This window comes from Balearica regulorum, chromosome 12, assembly GCF_011004875.1.
Source record: "Balearica regulorum gibbericeps isolate bBalReg1 chromosome 12, bBalReg1.pri, whole genome shotgun sequence".
In the NCBI taxonomy this organism is placed as follows: Eukaryota; Metazoa; Chordata; class Aves; order Gruiformes; family Gruidae; genus Balearica; species Balearica regulorum.
This window is the reverse complement of record NC_046195.1, coordinates 17,457,408-17,485,187: the sequence shown is the minus strand read 5'-3', so window position 1 is coordinate 17,485,187 and position 27,780 is coordinate 17,457,408. Positions and strand designations below refer to the sequence as shown.

Below are 27,780 nucleotides of genomic sequence, written 5' to 3'. Positions count from 1 at the left end.
GCGGCTAGCAAAAAAGTAAGATTCATGTCTGCTCTTTCTTATTTGTATTTAATCTTGAGGGTTTCTATCATCAGTCTTGCAGATCTATTTTTGGTACAACAGCAGCCTCTCCTTTCCCTCTCATACCTGTTGCATAGCACAGCCCCCAGCTGTGTTCTTGTCTTCCAGGCTATGAATCATACCAGGGACGAGATCCTGCTGAATTTTAACCCACGGAAAGAGGTAGAAAGTGTGAAATGACTGAAATGGATCTGTCTCTCATCCTGTTCACCAAGTGGTTCTGCAAATTGTAGTGCCAAAGGCCAGAGGTAGCAGAAACTGTGAAAGGTATAAGCGGCAACGTGTGTGGTACACCCTGGTTCTAACAAAAACAAAGGATGGGCAGAACAATACAATGACAAATAGACAAAACAGCCAAACCAGGACAAAAAATAACCATTTCACAGATTATTTACCTCTTTTCTGAATGCTTCCCTCCAGTTAGATTTCCAGTCTCTTCACAGAAAAGATCTCTCAGATTGTGCATCCCAGATGCAGCTTTCCTCCATCTGGTCACAAAAGCAAGATCCTCCGTCCATCCAGCATTGACTCAGTGAATAAAAATTAGGTTTCCCAATCGTAGCAATGGGCCACTGTTCCTCTTTTCTTTTTTCTATATTATACCCACCAAAATCGAAGCTGCAGGATGCTTGCTTAAGCAAAAGAAATCTGAGAAAACCTGCGTATGAAAAGACGATGCTAAATTTGAAGGAAAATGAAGTATTGCCAAGTCTTGTGGTTATATATCACAAGTCTTAGGATTTATTTATTTATTTACCACTGGCTTCTAAAAGAAAGAAACAGTAGGAACATCTTTGAGAACAGCGGAGATATCATGAAAAATAGAAAGAAGGGACCACTAGAGGTTCAGCAGTGAGAGGGAACCTAAAAAAAGCCCCACAGAGCTTTACATTCTTTTGCTTTTTTAAAGTAATCCATAATTTAGACAAGCCTGTCGCAACTTCTGAACACTGGGGATACACCATGTTAGATTACGTACTTGAGGAGGACTGGGGGGGGTGGGGATGTAGAAAAATTGGCATAGGAGAGAAGCAATGTGGAGTGAAACCACGATCTAATGTTGCAGGTTGTGCCTTTATTTATTGACAGCAACAGCAGAAGTCTCAAGAGCGAAACCAAACCCTGAGATGCACTCTCCTCTAAATCCAACAGATGGATGCACAGGGAGGCTGTGGTGTCTCAGAGTACTCCTCTGACAATGCACCTTCAAGGCTTGTATTCTCTCAATGCTGGAAATGTAAATCTGAAAAGAAACAATAAAATTTACCTCCAGATTTACATTTGTATAGGGGGGAAAAAAGTCAGCCTCAGTTTCCCAAGGCAACATAATGAAATGTGGTGTTTAAACCCATTAAAGCACTTTCCTGTATGGCTACATATTGAAAATTGAAAGATAATCAAAATGCCATTGGAGACAGTTTTCCAATTAAATTAAATTTTGGCCCAGAGCAGCTGCTTCTGATAAACTGTCAGAGGAATTATCAGCAGCCCAACACCCTAGGGAGGCGGGACTCTTTTCTTTAACCTTTCCCTTGATAATTCATGCCTTTGGAGATTTGGTTTCCACTACATTTTCTCCCTTTTTCTGAGAAGTTCCCACATCAGAGGTAACCAGCGTAATCAGTGGGGCAGACTGGATAACTTTCTCAATCAGCCTGGGGCTTCACTGAGAGCGTGGTATCTTCTCAGCAAACACTAGAGCCAAGGTCAACTGACAAGGTACCAAAGAAGAAGAGTGGCAAGGTGAAAGAAGTGAGGCTCAAAGCCGGGAGAAAGAAAGAGGGTGTTTGCAAAACATGTCAAGCGATCAGATGAAAGGCTGAAGGTATAAGCTGTTCTAGAAGTTTAAAAATCCAGCCCTCCTTCCAAGAGAGAGATAAGAGATAGCAAAGACATAAAAACCTCACAAGTGAGCAATTTAGGAAGCTCTGGTTTTGAACATGGTTGTGCTTCATCTCAGCCCCTGAACCAACCTTGGAGGGCTCCAAGAGGAAAAGATCATTAAGCTGAATGAATGTCAAGTTGAAGTGGCAGATCCCCAAATCCCACCTAAATCAATAGGATCTAGAAGCACTTGGAGCCATTTCTGATCAAACACTCGGTGTCCCAGTGGGAAACTCCCTAGAGAGATGGAAAACAGATCAGAACAACCAAAAGTGCCACAATCCTCTGCAGCAGCGAGTACCATTTTCAAGGCATCCTTTGTGCTATCAGCACTCGACATTTATATGAGAGAGAGATAAAAGAAGGAATTTTAAAACAAAGGTTTCATTGCAGATTTCTATTTTCTCATTGCTTTATTATTTGCTCTTTGCACATGTCAGATAAGTGGACTTGCGAATAGCCTTAATTAGAAATGCAGATTACACTGGGCCAGAATACAGTGGACACTTTCTTTCCAGCAATCCTGCTGGGAATACACATGTCCAATTTGCTAAGAAACAAACTGAAAGTCAAAGTTAGCTTCATTTTTAGGCTACATATACAGCGTGTGCAGTTGCTGTGCCCAGTTCATAAACCCAGCAGCTGTGAATACTTCCTCATTCTTTGAGAATTTAATCAAAGAACTGTGTTTCCAGTAGAAATGCCCACTAAAAGAGACGTGCAGCTTCTGGTGGCGGTTTTATCCCCTAAGGTAATATCAGACATGATCAATGAGGAACTGGAGAGCTGCAACCAGAAAACCAGTGTGCTGCCTCAGAGCTGACAACAGGCTTGGATACCTGAAAGCTTGTCTCCCCACCCACAGCTGAGATTAGTTTGTCAAATAAAAGACACTAGCTTTCTCCACATCCGTTGGCTTACTTGGTTTACTAACACTCCTCCTGTGAGTAGGGCTTTTCCCTCTAAGCACAATGCTCCTTGAGCACGATTAAATACGCAAGCAGAGCTGCAATTTGTTGGAAGAAATGGCCGTTTTAATTCCTACCGACCATTTGCTGGTAAGTTCTTTGAGACTGGCGCATTGCCTTGTTTGATCTTAGCAATGCTTAAAATCCTCCTCATGTTACTCAAGAGATGTGCTCGTTTCTCCCCAGCTGCTGCTTTGCAATCATTGTCAAGTTCTGAAGCATGCAAAAATGGACAAAAGTAAGGGATGAAAGGGATGCTTCGCTCCCCCCTACACAAGTTATACAGGGCACTCACCTGCAGAATAAAAACTGCTCCAGTCAAAGCGACATCCGCACGCTTCCAGGCAGAAGCTGTTCACTGTTGCCTTCCCACATATCACGTGGCAGAGCTGCAAGGTGGGCCACAACACAGTGGAGTCCCGGCTTAATCCGAAGATGGTACCTGGGGGAAAAAAAGCCCTAAAAATCAGCTGTAGAAATGGTATGTCTAACAGAATAGGTTGTTTGGAATGACTGGCTATGGATGCAGATTTTGGGGATATTTTTGCTTTTCTTAAGTGTTTATTGATTGTTGTGTTCACTGAAGAGAGGTAAACATTTCCTTAAAGACAAAGGTAAATAGTACAGAACTGGTTTCAAATAAACTATTGAACATTTTCAAGCTGAAGGGAGCTGTGGATGCACACCTAAAATGTCTGCAAAGATGGTTGTGAAGATCAAGACCATCCTCACAGGCTCATATTTACACAGGAATCCTCATCTCCACTGGTAACATTTTAGGGGTCCCTAAGCAGAAAAAAAGATCAGAAATCTGCTCAAAAGGATGGTATCGTGGTTACAGCACTGAGCTGTCAGGAGATGACAGCTCGATCCCTGGACACGTTATGGCCCTGCTGTGTGCCCACAGGCAAGTCCATCAGAGCGGTTCAGGAGGAGTTAACCCTGCTCCGTCTCCAGCTCCTCAGACCAATATTGCAGCCTACACCGAGCTCCCCCAGCAGAAGCGTAATGATTTGATGCTTTCAGATAAGGCTGAAATTCAGCTGAGAACTGGTGTCCCGAGTTTATCTAATTTGCACTTGAGTTGATATAATTTTGCAGGCACAAATCAGAGCACAACTCTTAAATTTTTTAAATGCTGTGAACTAAATTTCAGACCTAAACCAGGTCAATCACACCTTGTAAATGCTTCATTTTAAGCAACATCTGTGAGCAGAACTGGCAGGTACACAGAGGACGAGAAGGGCATTAGCAAATCATTTTAGAAAAAGGAAAGGTACAAACCTTTCAGAGTAGGAAAGAGAGCTGCTCGAGAGAGTTCAGTGGGCCAGAGCCATCTTCATCCTCCAAAATATATCTCCTGCCATGAAGTTTTTAGGAGATTCCTGGCTTTGAAACTTTCCTCATTTATTTACTTATTACGTTTTTTGTCCAGGAAGGTCTGTTGAGAGGATGCATATGCTCCAAAGGGGCATGGAAAGCAAACAACAGACCAGGAGAGAGGACTGCAATGAGCGCTGGAAAAGCACAGACACAGTATTGAAATTCTGACCTTTCTGACAGCTCCTGGCTTCCCGTCGGCATTGTGTCAGGGCCATGACTATCGCGTTTCAGCCTCTGCATCGCCTGCAGCAGAGTGTAGCAATTTCGTTATAATCAGGGGAATTTTTTTCTTTTTTTTTTTTTTTTTTCTTTTCATTGCATCATGATGGCACCTGAGCAGAGACTTTTGGGGGGGGGGGGGTGCAAGCAGAGGATGAGAACCTCAGTTGAGGTGAACTGGAAGCTGCTCAATTCAGGTTAAATGGAACAGGGCTTATAACAACTACATTTCAGTCCAAGATCCACTAACAACTGAACTACTCTCCTCCGCTAATGCAAAAATTCAGGGGTTAAATATTGCTTTCCTTGAAGTCGATGACAAAACTCTCTTTGGCAACAGTAGGAGTAAAATGCCATTAAAAATCTCTAATACTGCTTCTGAGAAAAGGTTTGGGTGGGAAGGATAATTGTTGAGACTTTTATTTTGCCTATGATATCTTAGGTTGACTTATTATCAGAACCATTGCACTGTTACAAAATATTTTCCAAAGTCTGAGACTGAAACATAGCTGAAGATTTAGATAAAATATATGAAATGTGATTAGAAGTTTTAACTAGCAGTTTGCCACTTTCCATTTTGGAAATGGCAAAAAGGTCTTGGCATTTCAGAGCAACGTATAAATTTGTATTTGCATTGCAGTACTTACTTTCAGGTTATGAACTGATTTGCTCCTCATACGTAACTGACTGGACACCCGCAAATTTAGGACTAAAAGAGGAAAAAAAACCAACTAGAAGCATTATTAACAAAACTATGTGATATAAAGTTGAGCACTATAACAATAAAGACACAGAGATAACTTCTAGCAGCGTGTACCTCTATGTCACCGCTGCATTCCTAGGAGGAGCTCCTTAAAGGAAACTACTTATTGAGTAGCAAGATATGAGATTTCTTGATAATGTTTATTCTTCATTAAATTTCACAAAGTATTAGACCTAGGTAAGGCTTTTAAACAATGTTTTGCTGATATTTGTATTCACTTGAATTGTTTCAGTGGTGTTGATGCTTCTTTGGTGTTTTGTAAGGTCAGTTTTACAGGGAAAGAATTTTATGTGAAGTAAGGAAATTCAAGATACTTGGAAACTATAAGTAGCCATAAGTGAACATCAATATCAGAAACATGACTTCAAAAATATGCTCAAGTGGCCGAAAATCTCTACAGGTAAGAGTCCACTGGAAATGATATGAAATACAAATGGAACTGGTTATGAACTTCTGAAGAAGTTAATTACCTCAGAGTCCAGGACCGTGACTTCCTTTCAGGTTGCTAGAGACAATCCCCCAGAACAAGGTCTCCATGTGACATCATTCAGCATTTTCAAGTGTTCATTTGAAAAAATTCTGAACAATGTTTTCCAAGCTTTACAAACAGAATATGTAGAAGAAAAATCTAAATTATAGTCTAAGAACTCTTCATGTCCATGGACCATACCAGAAACCTCTCTCATTCTCTCTCTCTAGACAGTAACACCACCTCTGCCCTGGCTGATGCTCAGTACTTCTCTTGTCTTCCCATCTGTGAGCATCCAGACCCATTTCTTTTCAAGGAGCTGTTCAGGTCACTGAAGTTTGTCTCCGCCACCATCCTCTGCTCCCAGTGTGAGTCTGCAGATGAGCCCCAGCAGGTACTCGAGTGTACACAACTAAGGAAAGCAGACAACACTCAGCTGTGGAGAAACTCTCTAATCCCAAGGGAATGCCGGGTTTCTCACAAGAGATGTAAAACTCTTCCGTCTCTCAGCTACCAGAAACATTAACTCTTTTGCACTAGAAAATAATCCATTAGCTTCTATAAATAAGAATTAGCCAGCACCCAACTATCATGTCGCTGTCCATTAACCATTTCTTTAAAAGTCACATCATTTTGAACATCTTCCTGTCTCTAACCTTTAATTTTCTTCTGTTCTGTGATTTCAGTGTTTTAATATTTCAGGAGGAAACTCACAGTAAATCTGAGGTTTTTAAAAGCTGTACTATTGCATTAATAACCTCAGTAAATGTTTCTTTTGAGCAAGACAAAAAACAAACTTTTTTTTTTTTCGGAGGTCTCCTCTGTAAAGCAGGAAAGAGAGTGAGTTTGTAATAATGAAACATTCCTATTTTAGTGGTGCTTTTGTCACTTTTCCAAAACTCCAACACCTAATATAAGGCACATGGTCATGGATTGCCAAAGGCATTAAAGTTTTACTTCTAAAAGCTGATATTAAACTTCAAAGCCATTTGATCAGGCAGCTTTCTCAATTTCAGTTTAATCTATAACTCTAGGATTAAGGAGGCAAACATGCATAAATTTGTTCCCTAAATGTTAGGACCATAACAAGTATTCAGTTTGTTTTCAGAAAGGCAGCCTCACTTGGATGAGTGTTCATCAACACGTATGTCCAAGTATTTAATTCAAATATTCATGGACTTGCTCTAGCAGTTGAAGTAGGAGAAATAGCCCTTAAAAAGTAAAGGCAAGTGAATCCTCCCCACAACGCCCCCCCAAAAAACCCCCAAAACCACAACTCCCCCCCCCAAAAAAAAAAAAATCCCAAAACCAAAGACACAAGATTCAAGCTCCAGACTCTGTGCATGAATTTTGTGTATGGGGTATTGGATGACAACCTTCCTTGAATCCTTAGACTTGGAAAATTGGGGCAGAATAATGGGCTGGATCTATTTTGGCAGCTCCCTAAAGCTTTCTGTCCCCAGCTCTAACCCTCTGAGAGGTCTCCATCCATTTGGAGAGGACAGTTAAAGCAAGTGCTGCAATGCTGTGGTTTGAAGTCCAGAACGTGTGGGACGTTTCAATGCAACAGGCTGCACTTTGGTGGCAGTGGTGGTTGGGGAGGGAACTGTTGCAGCCCTCCAAAGGTAAGTCACCCCCACTCACGAGTCCAAACCCTTTGATCCACCAGCTCCAAAGGATGCAAATTCATTTCTCAGCAGTATTGCTTGAGACAAAGTTTTGCCCCATGAAGTCAGTCATTGGATTTCCAGACAATAGACTCCCATCAGGGGTCAGCTGCTCTCGGCGCTGGTATTTTACCTTGCGGAGGATGGAAAACACGCTAGCAGAGAGTTTGTTTTGGCCCCACAATACAGAGCCAGTTGCGCTCTGCATCCAGCAGAAGATTGTTGTTCCAACAATGGAAAACAGAAGGGGGGAAGAGATGAACTCAGAGCATGCAGCACACCAAAGCCAAAGCACACATTGCAGACATTTCTGCTACAGTGGGATACACAGGTTAAGCCAAGTCAAAGCTCTCCAAGTCTGAAAACTCACAGTCCAGCAAGCACCAGCCCTCAGCGGACCCTGACCGAGCAAAGGCATATTACTCTGGCAAAGCAACCAGTAGAGGGGAAGCTTGAGGTTTTTAACAAGTTGCTCTAAAGAAGACTTAACATCGGATCTCCTCCTCTGATGCATTCCCTTCCTACAGCCTACGCCTCCCAGGAGGATGTGCAGAGTCAAGTCATTTGGCTGTGAGACAAAGCAAGAGGAGGGTAAAGAGCAGCTGAGGGAGCAAGAGATGGGAGAGGTGGGAAGGCAACGCAGCTGCAGAGGAGAGTTCTCTCCCAGCTATGGGAGGGAGCTGCTGAGGGCAAAGACAGGAGGGAGAGAGATCACGCGCAAGAGAAGCCACTGGCATAAGCAGGTTGTCCTCCGCTGACTCTGCACATCAATTACAATGTGAGGATGTCTGGAGCAAGTCCCTCCAGATAACACAGGCACTCAGATTCACTTGTGGTGAAACCAGAGGAGCTACTTGATTGCGGCTTACCCAGCCTTGTCAGCGTGAGATAATATAGCTGTGCGTAGCCCCGGCTCATTGCAGGGAGGTGTAAACGGCCGGAGGCTGCGTCCAGGTGCTGGCTCAGCTGCAGGCAGTGGGAGGTTTGTCAGAGCATCCTCACCTAGCAGGTCAGTACACCAACACGTGACATTTGCACACCCAGTTACACATCTGAAGCCCTGAACCCTTTGACTAGGATGTCCTAGCCTCTCCCTTCCCCACTTGAAGCTCGAGAGAGATAATTAAAGCAGAACAGGTTTTTTCCTTCTTCGACTTCTAGGCAAAGGGTGTGAGCTGAGCTATGGAGATACAAACTGCTTCATCCCAAACACTGAGGACAGACAGGGCTGTGTGTATGCTTTAGCACTGCACGTACCCCAGGTTTTATACCACACGTCTCTCTTTGCTTTTGCTTCCTCTCCCTTTTTCCCTCCCTTCCCTTTCATCCTTTCCACTGGCACAGGCTGAAATCAGCTTTCCTTCTACCCCACCCTCTCTCAGCATCTTTTCTCTGGGCTGTGATCACTCCTCTTTGTCCACTGGCTTTGTCCTCCACACTCTCCCCAAGCCCGATGCAACATCCCAGTGGCAGCTGAGTTCAAGCTAAAGCATTCAAATATACCATTTTGGACTGGATGCAAAGTCAGGCTTGGGAATTCTGCATATCCTCCATGTATTCAGCTTGTACAAACAGCAGTAGATATTTCTGTCCCTTCTACACAGGCACACACACACTCCTGCTGCTCCCATCCCTACAGGCATTCCCCAAAAGCCATCTAAAAATTATTGTAAATGCAACACCGCATTATGTCTTCTAAAAAATAAAATAAAATAGTCAAACCCTGGCTTATCTCCAGAGAGGAAAGCGTCAGATCTCAGCTGGTAAATAAGATGTTACTGTGAAGCTTGTAAAGCCAACGTTATTTCTCCTTTGTAAAGGCTCTACCTGCATAACATGAAGGGGGCTCAGTGACAGACACATTAAAACACCATTAAACTGTGAAATAGAACACAGTGTGAAAATAGATTTAACCTTCACAGCATATTGATCTCTACCCCACGCCGTGCCTAAGTTCTTGGACAACTGTTTTATAATAGGTTTTACTTATTTTCCTGTTGCTATTCTGACTTCCTCAGAGGAGGGTGTTATTTCTAAAAGCTCCTGACAGCTAAGGGAAAAGTGGGCTTGTTTCTTAGTCATCGCTCAGTGATCGAGCGTTGCTGCTGCCAGCTGCTCCATAAACAGAAATCAGTTTTGTGCGAGTGAAGGATGGGTCTGGGCAGCAGTGATTGCGGTGGGATGGGAGGAGGAGGAAGGGGAAGCGGAAAGGGAAGAGGAGACGGGCTGTTTGCAAGGACTCTGCTGAACAAAACTATGCAGGATGCAGGCAACCAGGCTGAACCTGAAATGCCTTCTGAAAGGGACAGCGCCAAGATTTATTTAAGAGTGCAGGGACTTGGACTGTGTTTGCAAAGATAGGTAAAATAATTGTGCACACATCTGCATATTCAGACGGGAAATCCTTCTGATGAATTGACTGCTACGGGTCACGCTGCTGCCAGCCAGTTCTTGTACTTTCACTGTGAGATAGGAACTTCTCGCAGCGATGAGTTATGCCGTAGGACCTTTGACCCCCCCCATCACCTCCTCTCTGACCATTCATCCATCTCCCAGAGCCTTATGCTAAGAGTTCAAACCCTTCCAAATGGCCAGGTATTTTTCTTTTTCACATCAGTTCAACAAAAATGTTCCACCCACCTCCACACTGGGATTTCCTTTCTGATCACCCCTAAATAAACCCAGCTGGAACATGGGACAGATAATGTCCAGCCACGTCCTGTAGCCATGAATGAGGGTTTTGTAATACCCATACGTGAACTAGATAATTTTTTTGGGGTGTGGAGCGATTATTTTTACAGAAATATTTCCCTGGCTGGAGATCTCTAAACACAGGAGAAGAGGAGGCTGAGCCCATCCGTCAGCTATCCCTGACATGCTGCATAGAAATCAAACCTCTAAACTGGCTGCCAGGCATGGCTGAAGCTCCCCGAGCTGCGCGTTGGATCTGCGTACCCAGACCTTGCCAGTAAATTAGCACCATACCAGGCACGTCTGTACATGTGGTTCACGGACAATTTGCAAATTATGAGGCAACCATGGAACTGCAAATGGCATAGGCCGTGGAGGTGACTACCCAGCAATGCTGTCCAGAGCTGATTTCAGAGCAATGAGAGAGTTGCATTGACTTCAGCAGGACTGGGATGGTGCCCAACGAATTTAAGGCAACTGCTCACTGAAAATCTCAGTGTTCTTCCTCTTTGGTTAGATATTCCAGTTTTCCATAACATTGCACATTTTGACATAGCATGAATGTCAACCACTCCCTCAAAACTGCAGTCAATCAAAATGTATAACAAGGTTAAATTTAAATCTCATACACACTTGAACAATAACAATAATACTAATAGTAATAAAAATGGGAAGACTTATGGCAAGCAAACTGACCTTATGAGCTGGCAATGGCAAGAATTATTTCTGGCAAAAATTTCCTGGCCAAAGCATGTATTTTACAGAAAGAGTTGACTGTTCTGAATTACCTTAATCCAACTCACACTGTGATGAATGGAAAAGACTGAACACATGAGAAAATGGAAAATAACTATTTGGAAAGAAATCCTTTGTAAAAAAGACTAATGGTATGCATGTGCAATAGAAAAGAAACCCCACTCGCATCCCCAAATTCTGAGCGTGTTTGTACACTGCATTCCTGGGCACTGCCTCTGGTGAGTGGCAGCTCTCCAGAGTTTCAGGGGACAAACGAAATCCCTCACAGCCCCTTCTCAGGAAGGATGGGGGTGACAACTGGAAAACCAGCAAGCTTGAGTTTTCTGTCATACAGAGGTAGGCCAGGAGCGAGTCATGAAATCGCCAGGGCTCTGCTGGCACAAGCAAGAAAGATGCAGCCCTTTCTACTAACAGTGCACAACTCTGCAGCGGGGGAGAAAACACACCACATTTGCAGAACTTGAGCTATGCAGCAGCTCCCTCCTAGCTGATCTTATGGGAAGAGGCTCATTCAGAGGGTTCACAGCAAGCTTTTAACCCAGAGATGTTCAGGGACTGCCAGCTCTTCTCCTGTGGGCTGTCCTACACTCTTTTCTGTCTCTTCTCTCATGGGCTGTCCTACACTGCCTGTGCATGAAGCTACACCTGAAGTAGCATCTTTTTACCAGCTTGGAGCTCTTGAGGATCCCCATGCTTTTTGAAACACAGCTGCTGCCCAATTCTTTGCCACTGAACCAAAGTTTTTCTGCGTTTCAGAAAACAAGAATACCCTGGCACAGTGTCAGCAGGGCTGGCCCCTGAGTGCCAGTTGATATTCACCACCATGAAGGAATAGGGTGGACAGACTGACTGAGAGCAGTGCATGAGCTCCAGCCTTCTCCTCCAAGCTGGCGTGAACACAGAGCAGGCATGATCAGGTGAGAGCTGCTTACAGCAATGTTTGCTGCTCTTCCCTCATTTGGCAGCGAGCATGACCCAATTAGAAACATCATTTCCAGGGAGCACCATGTTGCATTTAGGAAAGCTCTTCCAGGGCATCATCGTCCTCTCTGCATTAGTTGCACCTAGTTTATCAGCAGCAAATTTGGCCAGTATGTATCCCTTTCATAGAGGTAGCCCGACTGATCCAAAGCCTTTGAGCTCAGCAGGCATTTGATTTCAGTGCACTTCAGGTGCAGCTCGTGAAGAACAACACTTTAGTACCAACAACGCAAGTGCAAAATACTTAACAGTTAATTTCTTTTTCATGTAGACAAGTGGCTATATTTCCCTACAGGAATCCTGACACTGCTTCTATTCCCTAAAAGGAATCTACCTTTTCCCTCAGCCTTCAACAGAGCAAACACTCCTCCCCAGCACAGCTGAAGAAGCCGTTTCCATTTTTGATGATGCTGGATGAGGACATGGCACTCAGCTGTTTGATTGAAGGGCAGTGAAAATTAAGACCTTCACCCTCCCTATGCCTCATTGATTTCTGGACACCACCACCAGTTTTTAGAAACTGTCCAGAAACTTCTGTCTCTCTGTAGTGTCCTACACAGACAGTCCACAATCTCTATTCTCATACCTGGTCAATACCATATAACTTCAACATGTTTCTAGTTTACCCTGCTCCCAGACACTTTAATTGACTTCTTTCTGGTTAGCCTCTTTTTAAAGAACACTTTTGAATAACCCTACCCTTCATCATCCGTTGCGACTTTTACCTGCTCTTACCTCTACAGCAAACAATGGGATGTGAGGGGCTTCCCGGGGGTCTGCACACACTTCTCGCAGTAGGACTCCAACATGGGGCTGTTGCTAATCCTGGACTTCCCTGGGTGTAGGACAGGTCAGCAGGTGGGGAGAAGCAGCAGTTCCTGATGTAGGATCAATGCCCCATGGAGGAGGATAAAACCCGTTTGGCACGTAAGTCAGAGAAAATTTAAAGACAAGGCAAAGGAAAGTGGACAGCTAAGAATAGGAAAGTATAAACCACAATAATCCAGGGTGTTAGTCCTTTTTTTTTGCCACAGACTTGCTCTGTGACCTTGGGCAAATGCTTCCTCAGTAAATGGCTCAAGTTTCTCCATTTGCCTTCTGATCTTTCGATCAAAATGTCAAAATCTTCAAGATAGCACCTGAAGGTTGTGTGTTGTATTTGGATCTCCAAATTCAATCACTTTATAAACCCATTTAACCATAATCTCAAGTGCAAATCCTAAAATGCAAATATCTCAATCAGAAACATATTTTGAAGCAATAGTTGCACATGACTATGGAAAGATGATGATAGTGACTACTTACAGAAAATGGTATTGCCCAAATTGATATCATATCATACTCAAAAGGTCTGAACAGAAGCATCTGGACCATCATGGTAGAGTTAAAAACAAGCCCATCGAAAATGGATAAACAATTAAAAATGTATTGAAAGAAGAAAGAAAAAGAGAAATCATTCCTAATTAATTCTAGTGCCCTGCACAACCCCAGACTATTTGTAATCCTACAGGGAACATCTTTATTGATCTGGGGGACGCTGCAGCAGACTTCTGATGCTTATCTCAGCATAAAAATAGGCTCTTGTGATGAGCAGTGATTTAATTACATGACAATCACTGCTAACAATGCATGGCGAATACCAAAAATATGCAGAGCAAGAGTGGCAGTGATAAATGCAAGGGAATGGCATTGACTTTCAGTAAAGTCGTCTATTGCCAGCGATGGAGGGAGACTTCCCCCCTCCCTGCTCCTTCTTCTAAGGTTGTAGCTGCTGTGCTGCACCAGATACTCACAGTGTGGACTGAGCCGACCACAGGCAGATGGAAAGTGGAGGGAGAAATCAGACAGCCATAATCAAAGCAAAATTTAGCACACAAGTCAATGGAACTAACAGTTGTTTTTTGCCTGTAGGAACATATGGTCTTTCCACTGTGCATCTCCACTTGAAAATGAAAAGATATTTACTCTACTTTGGGAGGTGACGGTACTGAGCAAGTGAATAATAGATGGTTTTGCTATGCACAGACTCAGGACCTCAGAAGCAGTCAAATCCCATCTTCCACATACAGTAGCTAGAAGTAGCAGCAAGTATTTGCTCCAGAAAGAACAATAATGCATTTTTGTTTGCTTCTTTTCAGGTGATCTCCTTAAAAAAAATACCCATACTAGAAATAAAGGCTAGTGTCACTAAGACAAACCCTCTTTTATTCACTTACCCCTATTGAGGATGCAACCGAAGTATTTGCCAGCATCTTTGAAATCACTGTAACAATACTGGTGAGCAGACTTTGCACTTCTCTGAAGGAGTTTGGATCCAGCACCATTTGATCCTCACACGCCTTTGGGACTGAAGGAGAATCTAGGCTGACCATGCACTTGGAAGTGTAAGTCCCAAGTCTTTATGTTTTATCATCTCCAGTTGGCAGATGACAGTTAAACATTTCATATTCTTCCCAGTCATAAAAGTAACTTACAAAAATGCAGAGATCAATAGAAGATATTTCTTCATTCATCTGCTAGAAATTTGGTCACAACAAATCAGGTGTAGAGGAGAAATCCCTAGCTAAGCAGTCCCACATTCCCTGGGGAAGCAGTCCCTAGCACAGGTTCCCTGCTCATATCCACCCATCTACCCCTCAAATCACTGAAGCCCAGTGCCTTACCCTTCATTCATGGGCTGAAGGCAACTCTTTAAATGCACTAGCTGTGAGTACACGGCTTCATGGAGCCATTCTAGCAGCCAACGAGCACTAGTGTGAGGCACAACCTGTTGACCATCTAAATCTGACCACAGTTGGCCCTGGAAGACCCAGAACCAGATGTATGTGCCCAGTCTATGAGCCTGTCCTACCTTCCTTCTGCAAGGAAGTTCTCAAGAGGTTAGACGGGTGGTTGCACCAGGACATCAGCACAAATGAAGTTTACACCAGCATGTCTTCCAGCTCTTACTTTCTTCCCCTGTAAGAGGCATACCATCTAGTTCAGCCAAGAGGGAAGTTGCAGGTGTTCAATCCGACATGCAGGAACTGATTGGCAACGTTCCTTCACGTAAAATTTAACAAGAATCACCAGCCCTCAGGTTAAAGCCACGCTGAGAACTTGAACTCATGCCCGCCCAGGTGCTGCTGCTGTTGCAAACACCGAGACCTGAATACCACCTCCTGCTTCCCCATGCTCAGTTTCATGATTCATGTCAGAAGAGCACGTCTTTTATTCAAAACAAAAGGACCTTCTAAATTCTCTTGAAATGCTGCACAGCTTTAAGTCAAAGCGTCACAAAGTAGATTAAAAATGCTATAATCTCAAGAGGCTGTTTTCTTCACTCCAACATTATTTCTAAATGCTTGTGAATATTTACTTTAATCATAAACATATTTTGCTCACATGTTCCTTGAACTATCTAATTACTGGTGCTGCTGAGGGTCTTCCCCACTGATAAACTATCAGGCAGACACTTTGTCCCAAAATGATGGAATTCCACCTGGCTTACCTTACTTCAATTTGAGAGCGATTAAAACACTCCATCTGCAATACAGCAGATTAACAATCATTTGGAGTATCTCAGCTTCCTTCCAAGTTGCTGACTTTAAGGATGCTAAAAAGCAGATATTCTTATCATGTCCCTGTGTGATTTGAAGGGGTAGATGCACCAGGGCCCTGACACATGTAGCTTTACAGATTAAAATACGTACAATATTAAGTCAGAACAGGATTCACTTCTAACACACGCCATAGTCTCTAAAGTCAAAGCCAACATTTCCCAAACAGTCCATCAGCTTAGTTTAAAGGACAGGGAATCTAAAGGTTAAGGTTTGATTAGAATGTATTCTGCCGATTTTTTTCTTAACACATCAGAGCCGCCAAATTCCTTCCTGGTGTTGAACCTACCCATCTGATGGGAAAATAACTCCAGTTCCACTCATAGTAATGCCTGCAGGATCAGGCCCTCCAAATTAAAAAAGTAAAATAAAACGTAGCCCCATGTAGAGTACAGGAAATTAAATGGCAAGTCTCTGTGTTCTAGTGGGACAGCCCAGCTCAGGGAGGAGTTAGTACTCTTACCCCAGGCAGTGAATTAGCAGCAGGCAGTCTAATTTCTAGGGGACGAGCCCTTTCCCTTTCCCAGGCAAAGGGGTACAGGCTGGCTGGTCCCAGGTGGGAGCCCCAGGTCAGCAGGGCAGAGCCTGAGCTCTCCACCGCTTTGTGGGTGGTTTGGGAGAGGACTGAGGGGAAGCAGAGGGAGGAACGGCTACAGCCGAAGGTTAACATCGGAGCTTTGCAAGCTGGAGGAAAAAAAAAAAAAAGAGAAAAAAAAAAAAAAAAAAAGGTGCGTGACATTTCCACCGACTTTGCTTTATTCAGTTGTTTGCTTGCTTTCCACAAGGTGCATGTCAGTGACTGAGGTTTACTGACAGTGATCCACAGGGGAGACGAGTCCTCAGTCCTATTCATGATTATTCAAGAAACCAACCTTCAGTAGCAGCGTATGTTTGGGCAGACATGAGTACATACTGCATTTGCACATATATGTCAAATCCAGTTATTTACACACTGTACAGTTAGTGGACATGTTTAGTCATATTCTGATATCTCCATGATTCTGTAATCCACGCCTTCTAGTCTTAGAGACTTTAGACTGCAAATGTACATATTCTTGCACTGAAATGACTACCTTAAATTCAAAATATAAGTTTCTAATTTCCATGCTATACATTGAACAGATTAACAATGTAAAACCTGATAATTTACATGGGCAAATGGACACACAGAGATATGCATCAACTAATATTCTCGCTTTAAGAATCAAATGAAAAATCTGAATAAAGAGTTTGATTACTGGAGCATGCAGTAAATGCCCATAACCCTCCTTTCCTTTAGGTAGGGCCTAGGAAATCCCACTGAAGACTTCTATACAGGTGGGGTAGGACTTTACCTCACCTCCTGCTGCAGCACAGTCTCCATTTGCAGTAACCTCCGGCATTAGTTGTTACACTGCACTGTCAAGCGATGTACTTGCTTACCTAGTCAGATACTAAATATTATAGCACAGTAAGCACTTTGAAAGAATGGGAAACATATATCCTAATCCAGATAAATTAAAAGCATCAGCTTAACCTCAAATCTTTATTGCATCTCAAACAGCATTTATCAAAACAAAGAGCTCATTACAACATATATAGGTACTGGACCATCCAAACCCCTTCATTTGGTATGGCTCCAGCATAACAATCTAATACAAATTATTCTGAAACACAACATATCTACACTTAAAAAAATTAGACATCACCCCGTCTCCTAAACAGAAATGAGTTCCACGTGGAAAAATCTATAGGAAAATAAAACCCCAACTATTAAAGTATCAGTCCCAACCTCTGAATAAATAAACAATTTTTCCTGCAGTTGAATGTTTTCACTCAATGATCAGCTCTCGCGTGCCTGCTTAAGTATGTCTGACTTTGGTCCTTACAAAATGACAAGACTACAGGATGATAAACCAGATGCTAGTTTAAAGCGAGACAATGAGGCATTGTTTACACAGAAGATTGAGAAACTGGTTTAACAAAAAGGGTCCATGGACATCTATTGTATGTACAAGAAGGAGATTTACTGGAGATTTTATAATTTCTACAAGACTCTTTCCAACCAGCTTCATTAACTTGAAGTAAATCAAATCATGCAGAGATCTGGCTCAGCCAGAGAGACATGCCGGGAAAGATACAAAATGAAGAAGAACAGACGCAAGATGATAAGCTTTAGAATCTTTGGCATTTTTCATAAACATTTTCAAGGTTTTCAAATCTGTATATTCACTCATTTTCCCACACACACTCACCTATAAATACATTATACATGTACTCTTCTTTATACATAACTCTGTATACGCATGGGTACACAGGCACACGTGCACACAAAGAGGCATTTTTGTGGCTTTTTAAACCAGGATAATCTTTTTTTCTATCTTTCCATTTGCAGCTACACACAGCTTTGCATGAGCAAAATACATTCTTTATCCAATCAAGTCTATGAAAATGTGCCTCATTCAAAGGCACAGTGGGGCTTGTTACTTTGAAAAAAACAAACTTCTTGAAAAATCACTGAATCTGGCTAACAATCCAGTGGAAGATACTCTGGTTTTAGTTTTCCGTCTTCAAATTCATGCAACAAGCCCACAAGATCACATTACAAAACCATGCAGTGGGGCTCCATTTGGATCACTGACCCATAAGCAAGGTTTTACCCGTTTTACCTTTAAATAGATGACTTCCAAAGTCCTTTTTTATTAAAAAGAAACCTGTCTCTGGGGATTATCTATTTCTTTGTACTGTGAACCACCCCAGGGGATGCTGGCAGTAACACCTGCCTGGGAATCACAAGAAGCAACTCCAGCTCTCGTGCTACCAGTGACTCGTTGCGGTGGCAAGTTGCTCCCACAATGTCCTGCAGCACCTGAAGGACCGAGGGCTACACTCTCACCAAAATTAAGCAGGTTTACACATGATTCTGTGTTTCAGTTTCCCCAAACAATGTGAATAATGCTGATTATCTGAATTATATAAAGCAAAAGCACAATAACTAAAAGATTGGTAAGCAAGCAAGAAATCACATTCTCCTCAGAATAAAAAAGTGGGATCCTTTCTCCTTTCTCTTCATTTCTTAGTTTCTCCGGTGAGACATCAGTGGTGGACCAAAGCCTGCACGCTATTGCACAACCACGTCTTTGGGCACCGTGCACTCTTTCTGCACCAGCACTTGTTTCTTTAAAGCTGTAAAGTGTTTTTCTCTTGGATCTGTAGTGTTGACCCCTCTGGATTTAGACAGGAAAACAACAGCTATGCTGAAAATATCTGATGAGATGGAATTATAAAAGGCAAGTCAACAGTCTTTTCAGGTCAATGAGTTAGGCTTTTCTACAGTCTCTTAATCCTTTCATGGCAGAAGGTTCTCATGCATCCATTGCCAGCAATGGATCTCTGATGATTCCAGTATCCAAACAGTTAACCACAGGGCGGGCTTTAAAAAAAAACAAGGAGGAAAAAAAAAGGGGGAAAAAGAAAAACCCACAAGTGTTGGATGAAATATTGAGATACTGTTGGAGCTCCTAGCTCTTTCTGCTAATTATGATAAAAAACTTTTTAAAATGTACACTGCTCGAACAGAAGATGGGTATCAAAGACTCGTTAATTCAGAGCTTAAACCTTCCTAGGCACAGTGATTTAAGTCAGAAAAGAATAGCTTTCATATCTTAATGTAAATCTGTTGGATATGTTAAAAACTGGTTCAGAGCATCTTCTCACATCAGCTCAGCTGATCTGCTACGCTAAGCGGAATTATGTCTTTCTACTTAAAAGGAGTGCTGCCACATCCAGCCTTGCCTCTACAATCGAAGGGGGGGGAAAAAAAACAAAAAAGGTGCAGATGCACCATCCCGTCCCATTTTCCTCCCCACCCCAAAAAACAGTTCATATATTCCACCTTGCTCTTTTGTGGGCTACGACTCTATGCTTAAAAGACAACCCGAAAAAGACAACCCAAGATAGGTGTTTATCAAAAACCACATCTTCAAAAAAGAAAAAAAAGTCTGTGACGGTGATTATAGTGTTGTTCTGAAGCAAGAAGGGGAGGGGGGAAGCGTGTATGCACGTGTAGGGGGTACAGAGGGAGATGCTGCATTCCGAAATCACGCTGCATCCTATAGCGCACTCCGCTTCTTCCTAATGGGACTGGAGCTGCTGTATGGTTTCAATTCAGCATGCTGCACCTGTAAAAACAAATAGACATGACGTTTGCAGTTAGGTAACTCTAGCTCACTACAGTGTGTGTTAATGGCTCCCCAAGGACAAACCAAGGGAAACTAAGGAAGGTTCAAAAGTAATGAATCATTTTCTAAACACAGGAACATGGGGGATTAATTGCAGGAAGGATTTGAGAAGTCATGCATCATTTCTTGAAATGAAAATATTAAAAGCAGATTTTTCTAATGAGATACATGGGGTTCTACCTGATTTCAGCAATGTAGGCTAGATCTTTTGGGTTTGTTTTGGTTTGGGAGTTGTTTTTCTTATCTTTCTGGCATTAACCTGTAAGTTTAATAAACTTCTCTCAGGAGTTTCAATTCAAGTGGATCCCAGTACGCACGAAGATGACAGTTGTCAAAATGGTACACAGACCTTGGGATGCTGACATATTTAATCATTTCAAAAAAGGAAAATATTTTCCCAGATAGAACCTGGACAAAGCTGCCTCCACCTTTCAAAACAATTTCATATACAATATAATGGTTAAAACATGTGTGATAAACTGACAAGGACGGTGTACTCTCCAAATTATCTGCTGTGCTACAGGAAAGTATTTCCATTGAAATCACAGGGAAACTTTTGCTGAATGTGGCATCTTTTTCACTCTTCCTCTCTCTTTTGTCCAGAACATGTGGGTTGTAAATGGCTAATGTGCAGAGGTAGTTTCTAACTCATTGCGGTACCACAGTGAAATGATGATGCATTGACACGGCATGTAAAATGAAGCAGACAGAGCTGCCGTGGATGACTTTTCACTAGAGCGTGTGGCTAGGTCACACGGGCTCACTATTTTCAGCACTAGCGGAAAACTCTGAGAAGGTTTGTCCCATCCTAAGAATTTTTATCACTCCTCCCATAGAAAATGGTTATCATTTTCACTGGAGAGCTCAAAGCATCCCAAAATGATAGAAACCACTCAAGGAAATGTTATAAATGTAAATGTTAAATAAAGCATAAATAGAAAAGCAGCTTATCTTCAAACATAAACACTAAAAGGGCATATGCAAACCATCACTGCAAATCCAGCGTGCTCTACAAAAGCAATGACAAAAAAATAAAAATACACTGAAGCTTAATGTCTCTGTGATCATTTCTGTTTAGCTTTTTTCCTCCCACCAGTCTCTGGCGAGATTCCTCTCAAGTTATTAGTGCTGCCACCAACCAATCTGGTGGCCTCTTGAGATAAATGTCACCAGAAGCCTTTTCCAACCTTGTTTCTACCAGATGCCTCGACACTGCATGTAGACAATTATTTTTCTGTCTCCAACAGAGTAAAATCACTACAGGCGAGACTGTGATCCCCTTGTTCACCGTGAGCAGCACCTCACTGTGAAAGCACCACGATTCACAAAGCAAGGTACAATGTCAGTGGGATCCAGGGCATCAAGATCAGGGCCTGAGGACACAGATTCCAGTTGATTAAAACAAAAGAAAGAATCCTTTATGTTGTGTGGCTTCATTACCCAGAGAGACTATTTTCCTTCCTTCAAGAGAAATAAACAGATCTTGACATTCTAAAGGACTTATTGTTCAAATAATTTCCAGGAAGATAGGCGAGATTACTGAAGACAGTGTTGTTGTTTAAAAGAAATAGGAGAAGAGAGGAGACTTGACTGAAATTGAGGGAGGATAGATTCCGGTTAGATTAAAAGCTATAATTCCATAATGGTAGAAGATTGATCTGATTAACTGCAGAGTATTTTATACACATCTCAAGGCTTTTTTAAAGAAAAAGATGAGCGGAGCATTGTCCAAGGGAGGTCTGGAGCTCAAGGTGGGTGGGGAGGAAGAATTTTGAGGGACAGCTGATGTGAAAAAGACCACAGCAAGCACAAAGTCATGGAAATAATGTGTTGTGTCCCTCCCCCCCCACCAACGTGAGAAAAGTGAGAATTCAGCAAATCCTTTTGGATGGTTATCTCTATCAAAAAGACTATTTTTCTCTTCTCTCTGTGCAAATACCAGAGCAGAAAGGTGACGGAAACCATAGTTCAGTAACCGTGCTGGGTGATTTTCCAGATCATTTTTAAGTAGGTCTTTCCAGGACAATTTTTCTGCAATCATTTTATCCTTCTGACAAAGGATTTTGGCTCCCCGCTCTTCTAACACCCTCCCCCCTCCTCCCTTTGTGGATTTTCCCCAATTCCTTATCTCCATTATTCAAATGTGCACTGGCATCGTATTCCCCAAGCAGAGCACCCAGCCGCTCTCAGTGCCGCTCCTTGCCTCTGTTGGCGGTGGCCATTCATTACCTACCTTTTGAACATCGGATGGTACCCTGGAGAGGAAATCTAGTAACTCATTATTGTCGATGGCATAGGGATTTCTAAGCTTCTTAGTAAATTTATTTATGCCTAGGAAAAAAAAAAAAGCAAACAAAATAATACAACCCCTTTCTCTCCCTCCTTCCTAAATTGTTCAGGCAAGGTGAAAAAGGGGAGAGGAATTCACAAGTAAAAATTAGTGTGAAAACAGTGCCTCGGACTTAAAGCCATGCACATGTTCCCTGTCATGGGGAATCATTCACAACTGCCTCCTGGAGGAAGTAGAGGACATTATTTATAAAGGTATTTCTCTGCTTTGGGGATCATCTCTTGTCAGCAACGTGGCAAAAAGAGATTGCAGCATGCATTCATTCTGGGGGATACTGTGGGGACAATACACAAATTTGCAGCTGAGACTGCTGTTAAATCTGCTATCCTACGTGACCAAAGACATTCCCTCTCCTCTTGCCCAGGAAACTGAAGGACTCTGAATATAATTGGGCAGGGTAAAGGCCATATTAAGATGCTGTGAGAAACTGTAAAAACTCATCAAAAGGTTTACTTTATTTTGATATCGAACAATTTGACTTATTAACTGCAGCAACAGCATTAACAGTGTTCTCCAGCTTCAGCTATCGGAGGTGGTCCCTGGTGGGGGAAGATCCATAGAAGTGTATTGTTCATATTACTGTGAAGATCATGAGGTCTTCTGCCTTTGAGGAAAGGGAGTGAGGAGCAGCCCTCAGCCAGCACCATCTCTATTGCATGGACTGGGATGAGAAAAGGAGAGACCCGAGCACCCTTCGCAGCTCTCCCCTTGTGCCAATGCAGTCACTTAACACCCTATTGCCACTTCCCCACTGAGAAACAGCAACCAGTAGTGTGGCTGCGTAAATGTGTGGTAGAAGAGCAGAAGGATCATTAGGTGAAGAAAATCAGCTAATCCATTTTAAAGAATAGCAAAAAAATTCAAACGTTGGTTGCCTCTGAGAATCATAATATAGCATTCAATTCCATTGTGTCCCTGTTCAAAAATCTCATAGCAGTTTCCCTGAAAGTGATTTCAAATGTGATGGCTGCTCCAGCCTCCTCCTCTCTCTGAAATGTACCTGCTTCACATCTGAGATTCGGCTTTTAAGCCGCATACTCGTAGCAAAATGCCAACACAATTTTCTGTGTACCTGATTTTTAAAAAACAGAAAATACCATAAGGTCTTTTGAGGCCTTGCCACAGGGTAGTTGTTTAACATGTATCATATTTGAAGGCCCTGTCAGTCTAGATGAGGTTGAACGGATGTATAGTTTTCACGTACTCACCATGTCTTCCAGACCAGAACAGCAATATTTTGTTACTGAACTTTTTACTCCTAGTAATTTTTCTCCTTCCCTTTTGCCCTTTGTTTTCTTTGGTTTAATCCTTTATTTCGTTTACTTTTTGCCCAAGACTGGCTTTTCATACTGCCACCTTCTCATTCCCTCCCTTTTCAGCATCCAGGAGAGCCAAGACAGCAGCAGATGGCTCAGCCCTGGCAGGGCAAACAGGGGGTCCCCACAGCCCAGAGCCTCACCGGGTCTGAGCTTCAGCAGTTCGGTGAGGATTACCTGTATTACCTTCTCAGCCATTTTACCTCAAGGCTGAGATAAAGCGTTATCATCCTAAATAAGATAGAAGGCCATTTTGAGATAAAGAAACTCTTCAGCAGCTGGAATGCCATCTCCTTTTGTGAAAGAACCTTACTCTTCTTCATAACACCACCAGGAAAGTTTTCATTTTTAAAAGCTCCTCTTTTACTTCATGACACACCTCCATACAACTCCCTTCCAACCCCTGACACAGAGATGCCCAGTGCCTCTGGTCAGACCATGGGGTACTGGGCACACTGCTCCTCCAGATTGTGGGGGAGTTAAGACCCAAAAGGTTCCCGGGGTCCCAGCCTCTGTGGTCCAGGTCTTCAAACACATCTTGACCACTCCCCACCATTTTCCAACCAGGGGGCTCCAGCACCATGAAGCTAATTACTCTCCTGCAGAATAATAATAATATTGCAAGTAGCTTATTTAAACTAATGCTGCTCTTGTGATGCTGTTGGAAATTTATAAAGAATCCTAAGAAAAGCAGATCATCCGATCATCCGGGGAGGGAAAAATGGTAATTTTAGGAAGTTCATAGCCTAGTTATTCACCTCTAATCAACAGCACTTGATTGGCTGTGTAACAGGTCATTTAAAGCTTGTTTGATTTCATTCTGTAGATATATATTGTATTTATTGCATGCAAATGAGACACAGTGGAGTACTTACCCCAGATTAAAACAATGTACCTCAGTGGTATAAAATACAAAATAACTGTTGCTGCTGCCAGGACCAAGCACGCCAAGACAGAGAGGAAAGGCACTGTCCAGTTGAATGTGCTGTAAAGAAGAAAAATAATCCTTCTCAATGTTTCTGCTCTTGGACACTGCTTGTACTCTGCTACCCAATAATAGTTTAATGACCTGTTTGCAGGGCTCGCTGCATTCAAGTGCACTGTAAATTGCAGACCCTTTGGAAAGCAGATTCCTGCATCTGGATGCTATAATGGATTAAGGGAGATATCTGAGAGGCAGATATCATGATAAGGAGAGAGAAGATAGTCTCTGGGGAGCTCAGTGAAGTTGTTAGGCATGTAGCGAGTTGTTTTTGTTTCTTCTTATACATGTCGCACTTGTTACACATCTCTCCTCACCGGTCAGCTCTCCATTATTCATGGACAGATTATCTGATCTGGAGACGAGGCCATGCCGCAGGTGCAAGCCATCTGAGCTGGCTCCACTGGACCACGGTGGAGATGACATGGGATGTGTGTCAGTGCATGATTCAAATGTGGCAGGTAGCCAGGTTCGACCCCGCCAATAACTTGGAATGGATTATGACTGATGCTAAACCTTAAAAGCTCAGTTAAAATCATTTCTCTGTATACTATTAGGGAATAATATTCTACAAAAATCTCTCAATATTTATATATTTGCTTCTACTTTCTTGTTTTCAACAACCCCTTACTATACTGTATATAGGAGGCTGTCTTGGGTAAACTATAGTATGCTAGCAGCAATCCAGGCTTCTGCACACCACCAACCTGCATCAGATTTTTTCCCAAGAGGAGCACTCTCCAGAGGCTCAGCCACCACAGTCAGACTGTTGCAGCACTGTAGCACAAAACAGGACTTCATTTCACTCAGACCACTCATCTGTAAGCCTACGATGGACTTAAGGCAAGTAGCTATGGCTAACACATCTCTGAAGTTACTTTACTACTCTGTGCCCTTATAAGATACCTGTATGCACCAAACATTGAGATATCTGACCTACAGGAATGCCAATTAGTCCACAGGTGGATTTACGGATCTGGGCATCTCTGTTTCATACAATCTGCCTGCTCCATCACATCATGATGACGGGGAGTAGGAAGAAGAGAGAATGAATATGGACCACTTATCAGGCTATAAAATAAGATGAACTTCCCTTGACAGACAAAATTAATAGGATGCTAGAAGAATTACTTTTAAGCCTCAATAGATGTTAAATATTAAGTAAAGTTAGGTGGGAGAGGACCCATCATTATCAATCAACCTAGCTTAAGCTAAAGTAAAAAAAAAAATAGCAAAACAGCTCAATCCAGTTAAACTGTTAAAACTCCCTATGACTGTATAACTAGAGTGACAGACGGAAACTGTAGCACAATTCAGTCTGTCACTTACAGAAAAACTTTGGTGGCAAATTTTTAATGGTACATTACTGTTGAGTTACAATGGAATTCTTCTGAAATTACATCGGGCATCCACATTAATACCCAATGTGTTCTTTAAGACCATTGTTACCAAAATGAATACAAGAATTAATAGTGCTTAAGCACTGTGAGTCTTCCTGCCACACAGCTGGGCAGAACAGTGCCCTGTTCATAGACTGGAATACATCTCTGGGCCACTTCCACCCCAGCTGGGGTGTCCGGCGTGGAACCACAGCAGATGCGCTTGCTGTATTTTTAGCTTGAACCCAGCTCCACATTAGAGTGGCTTGATCACAAACCATCACTTTGTGTTCAAAACAGAAAACAATGTGGGTCAATTAAGCTCCGATAAAGATTGGGTTATAAAAGTTTGTGTGTGGAATTTTTTTTTAGGCTCTTCACCTCCCTCCTTTGTAAGGTCAGGAATACCCTATCTGCCTCCCCTTGCAACGAGACCCAGAAAACCCCTTTCGGGCTTCCTTGTGGCACCAGCAGGAAGCAGACAGCTCAAAATGGTAAAGACAGAAAAACATCAATGCATTGGCCAGGGAAATAAGTGACTGGTAACCCCTGCAACCAGGCGAGGGCAAGGAGGGCGTGGGAAAGGCAACACCAACAATCCATTCTTACCTACTTTCTGTGAAGGAAATAAAAAGCCTTGATACTTCTGTGGTCACATCTTCAAGCACTATTTTCCCTTGTGTGGCATCATGACTCCCTACCCCATCACAGACAGACGAGACCAAAAATCTCAGCAAATGGGTGAATGTGAGAGCTATATCAGCAGAGCACATGGCTTCTCCTCTTCTCTAGGTTTTTGGAGTAAAGAGCTCCATGAGAAGAAGGAATGGTGGTAGGACTGGACAGGCTCTCCTGCTGCACCTTGTAGTCATTTCTGGAGCAAGAAATTCACTCTACCTCAGTCCTCCTGGCTTTGCTTCATTGCAAATCATGGCTAAGCAAGGAAAAAGTATCACTTACTTTTTAATCCTCTCTCCAAATGATGCTACTTCTTCTAGGATGCTTTGAACAGCTATGATGATTTCTTGGACCATGTGGATTCTGTCAATTAACCCCTTTTTTTCAGATTCCTAACAAAAACAAAAGAAAACCAAAACTTTTTATACATTCGTATTTGCTAACATGTTCACAGATACATGAAGAAAGATTCCCAGTACCACTGATGCATCCATGTACTCAAGTCTATCACTGAAGGAAGAAGAGAACACACATTCTGGGTTTATCATATACAATTAACATGAAGACATACAGATCCCTATATTTTCTTCCTTTTCCTCAGCCCATGAGTAGAGGTTTATTTATCTTCTCACACAAATTGACTGCAGGATCTCAGATCAGGCTCTCACCAAAAAGCCCAGCTGCATCCCAAACCAGAAGAGGTGCTGAGCACCCCTGAGTCCAGCTAACCTGTAGAGGAGTGCTGGGTGCTCAGAGCTTCTCAAAAACAAGAATATTATTGTGCAGAACTTCAGAATATCACTTTTCTGAGCTTTGTAGACTCTGAACAGCCATGCTGTTTTCTGTATATAAATTAGCAGCAAGATAGTGAATGCAGTATTTTTTTTTGAACATTCTGTATACAGAGACCTATTCTTTTACTGAAAAAAAAAAAAGAATCAAAGGAAAAAAAAAGTCATTTTCCTTTTACAGCAGCCATCTCACAACTTCATTTCTTACTGTTTATTTTAGGCAACAACATTACAGGACATTACTACACATGTGCAGAAATAAAAAGGAAGCACAGAATGAATTAAAAATCAAAAATGACTTAAATCAGCCTTGGAAATCAGTATACAATTATCAGCATTCAGCATTTCTTTGCCAGCAATCTAACACATACACAGGCATGCAAATTGGTGTGGTTGCAGATATTCTAGCAAGAAATCAGCAAAACATTCACTTATTACAAAACGCAGAGCCCTGGACACTGATTTTACATCACATTTAGACTCTCCAAAATCAGCCCAATTTAAAAAAAAAAAAAAAAAAAAAAAGACATTTTAACTTGTGTTTTAACCAGTCAGTGCCCAAAGAGGGGAGATGCTGGTAAAACACAAGTTGCATCCACATTCTCCGTGGTCTTCACGAGCCAG

The 27,780-nt window shown here is 42.4% G+C and overlaps 1 protein-coding gene and 1 long non-coding RNA gene across 14 annotated transcripts in view; both read right to left on the bottom strand.

The window, feature by feature from the left end:
- Positions 1 to 478: 478 nt before the first annotated feature.
- LOC142603531 (uncharacterized) lies at positions 479 to 3,226 on the bottom strand. The gene is made up of 3 exons (XR_012837478.1): positions 3,208 to 3,226; positions 664 to 718; positions 479 to 588 (listed from the first exon to the last, which is right to left on the bottom strand). It is a non-coding gene; the product is annotated as an uncharacterized LOC142603531 (long non-coding RNA).
- Positions 3,227 to 17,328: 14,102 nt separating this feature from the next.
- MCTP2 (multiple C2 and transmembrane domain containing 2) overlaps positions 17,329 to 27,780 on the bottom strand; it is a 121,504-nt gene continuing 111,052 nt past the window's right edge. For 12 of the 13 annotated variants that reach the window (XM_075764207.1, XM_075764206.1, XM_075764209.1 and 9 more), the window contains 4 exons: positions 26,648 to 26,757; positions 24,202 to 24,311; positions 21,894 to 21,991; positions 17,329 to 19,600 (listed from right to left, as the gene is read on the bottom strand). In XM_075764207.1, the coding sequence (XP_075620322.1) occupies positions 19,532 to 19,600; positions 21,894 to 21,991; positions 24,202 to 24,311; positions 26,648 to 26,757 (387 nt within the window). In that variant the 3' untranslated portion in view covers positions 17,329 to 19,531. The remainder of the gene's footprint in view (positions 19,601 to 21,893; positions 21,992 to 24,201; positions 24,312 to 26,647; positions 26,758 to 27,780) is intronic. The other variant, XM_075764211.1, reaches the window with a different exon arrangement.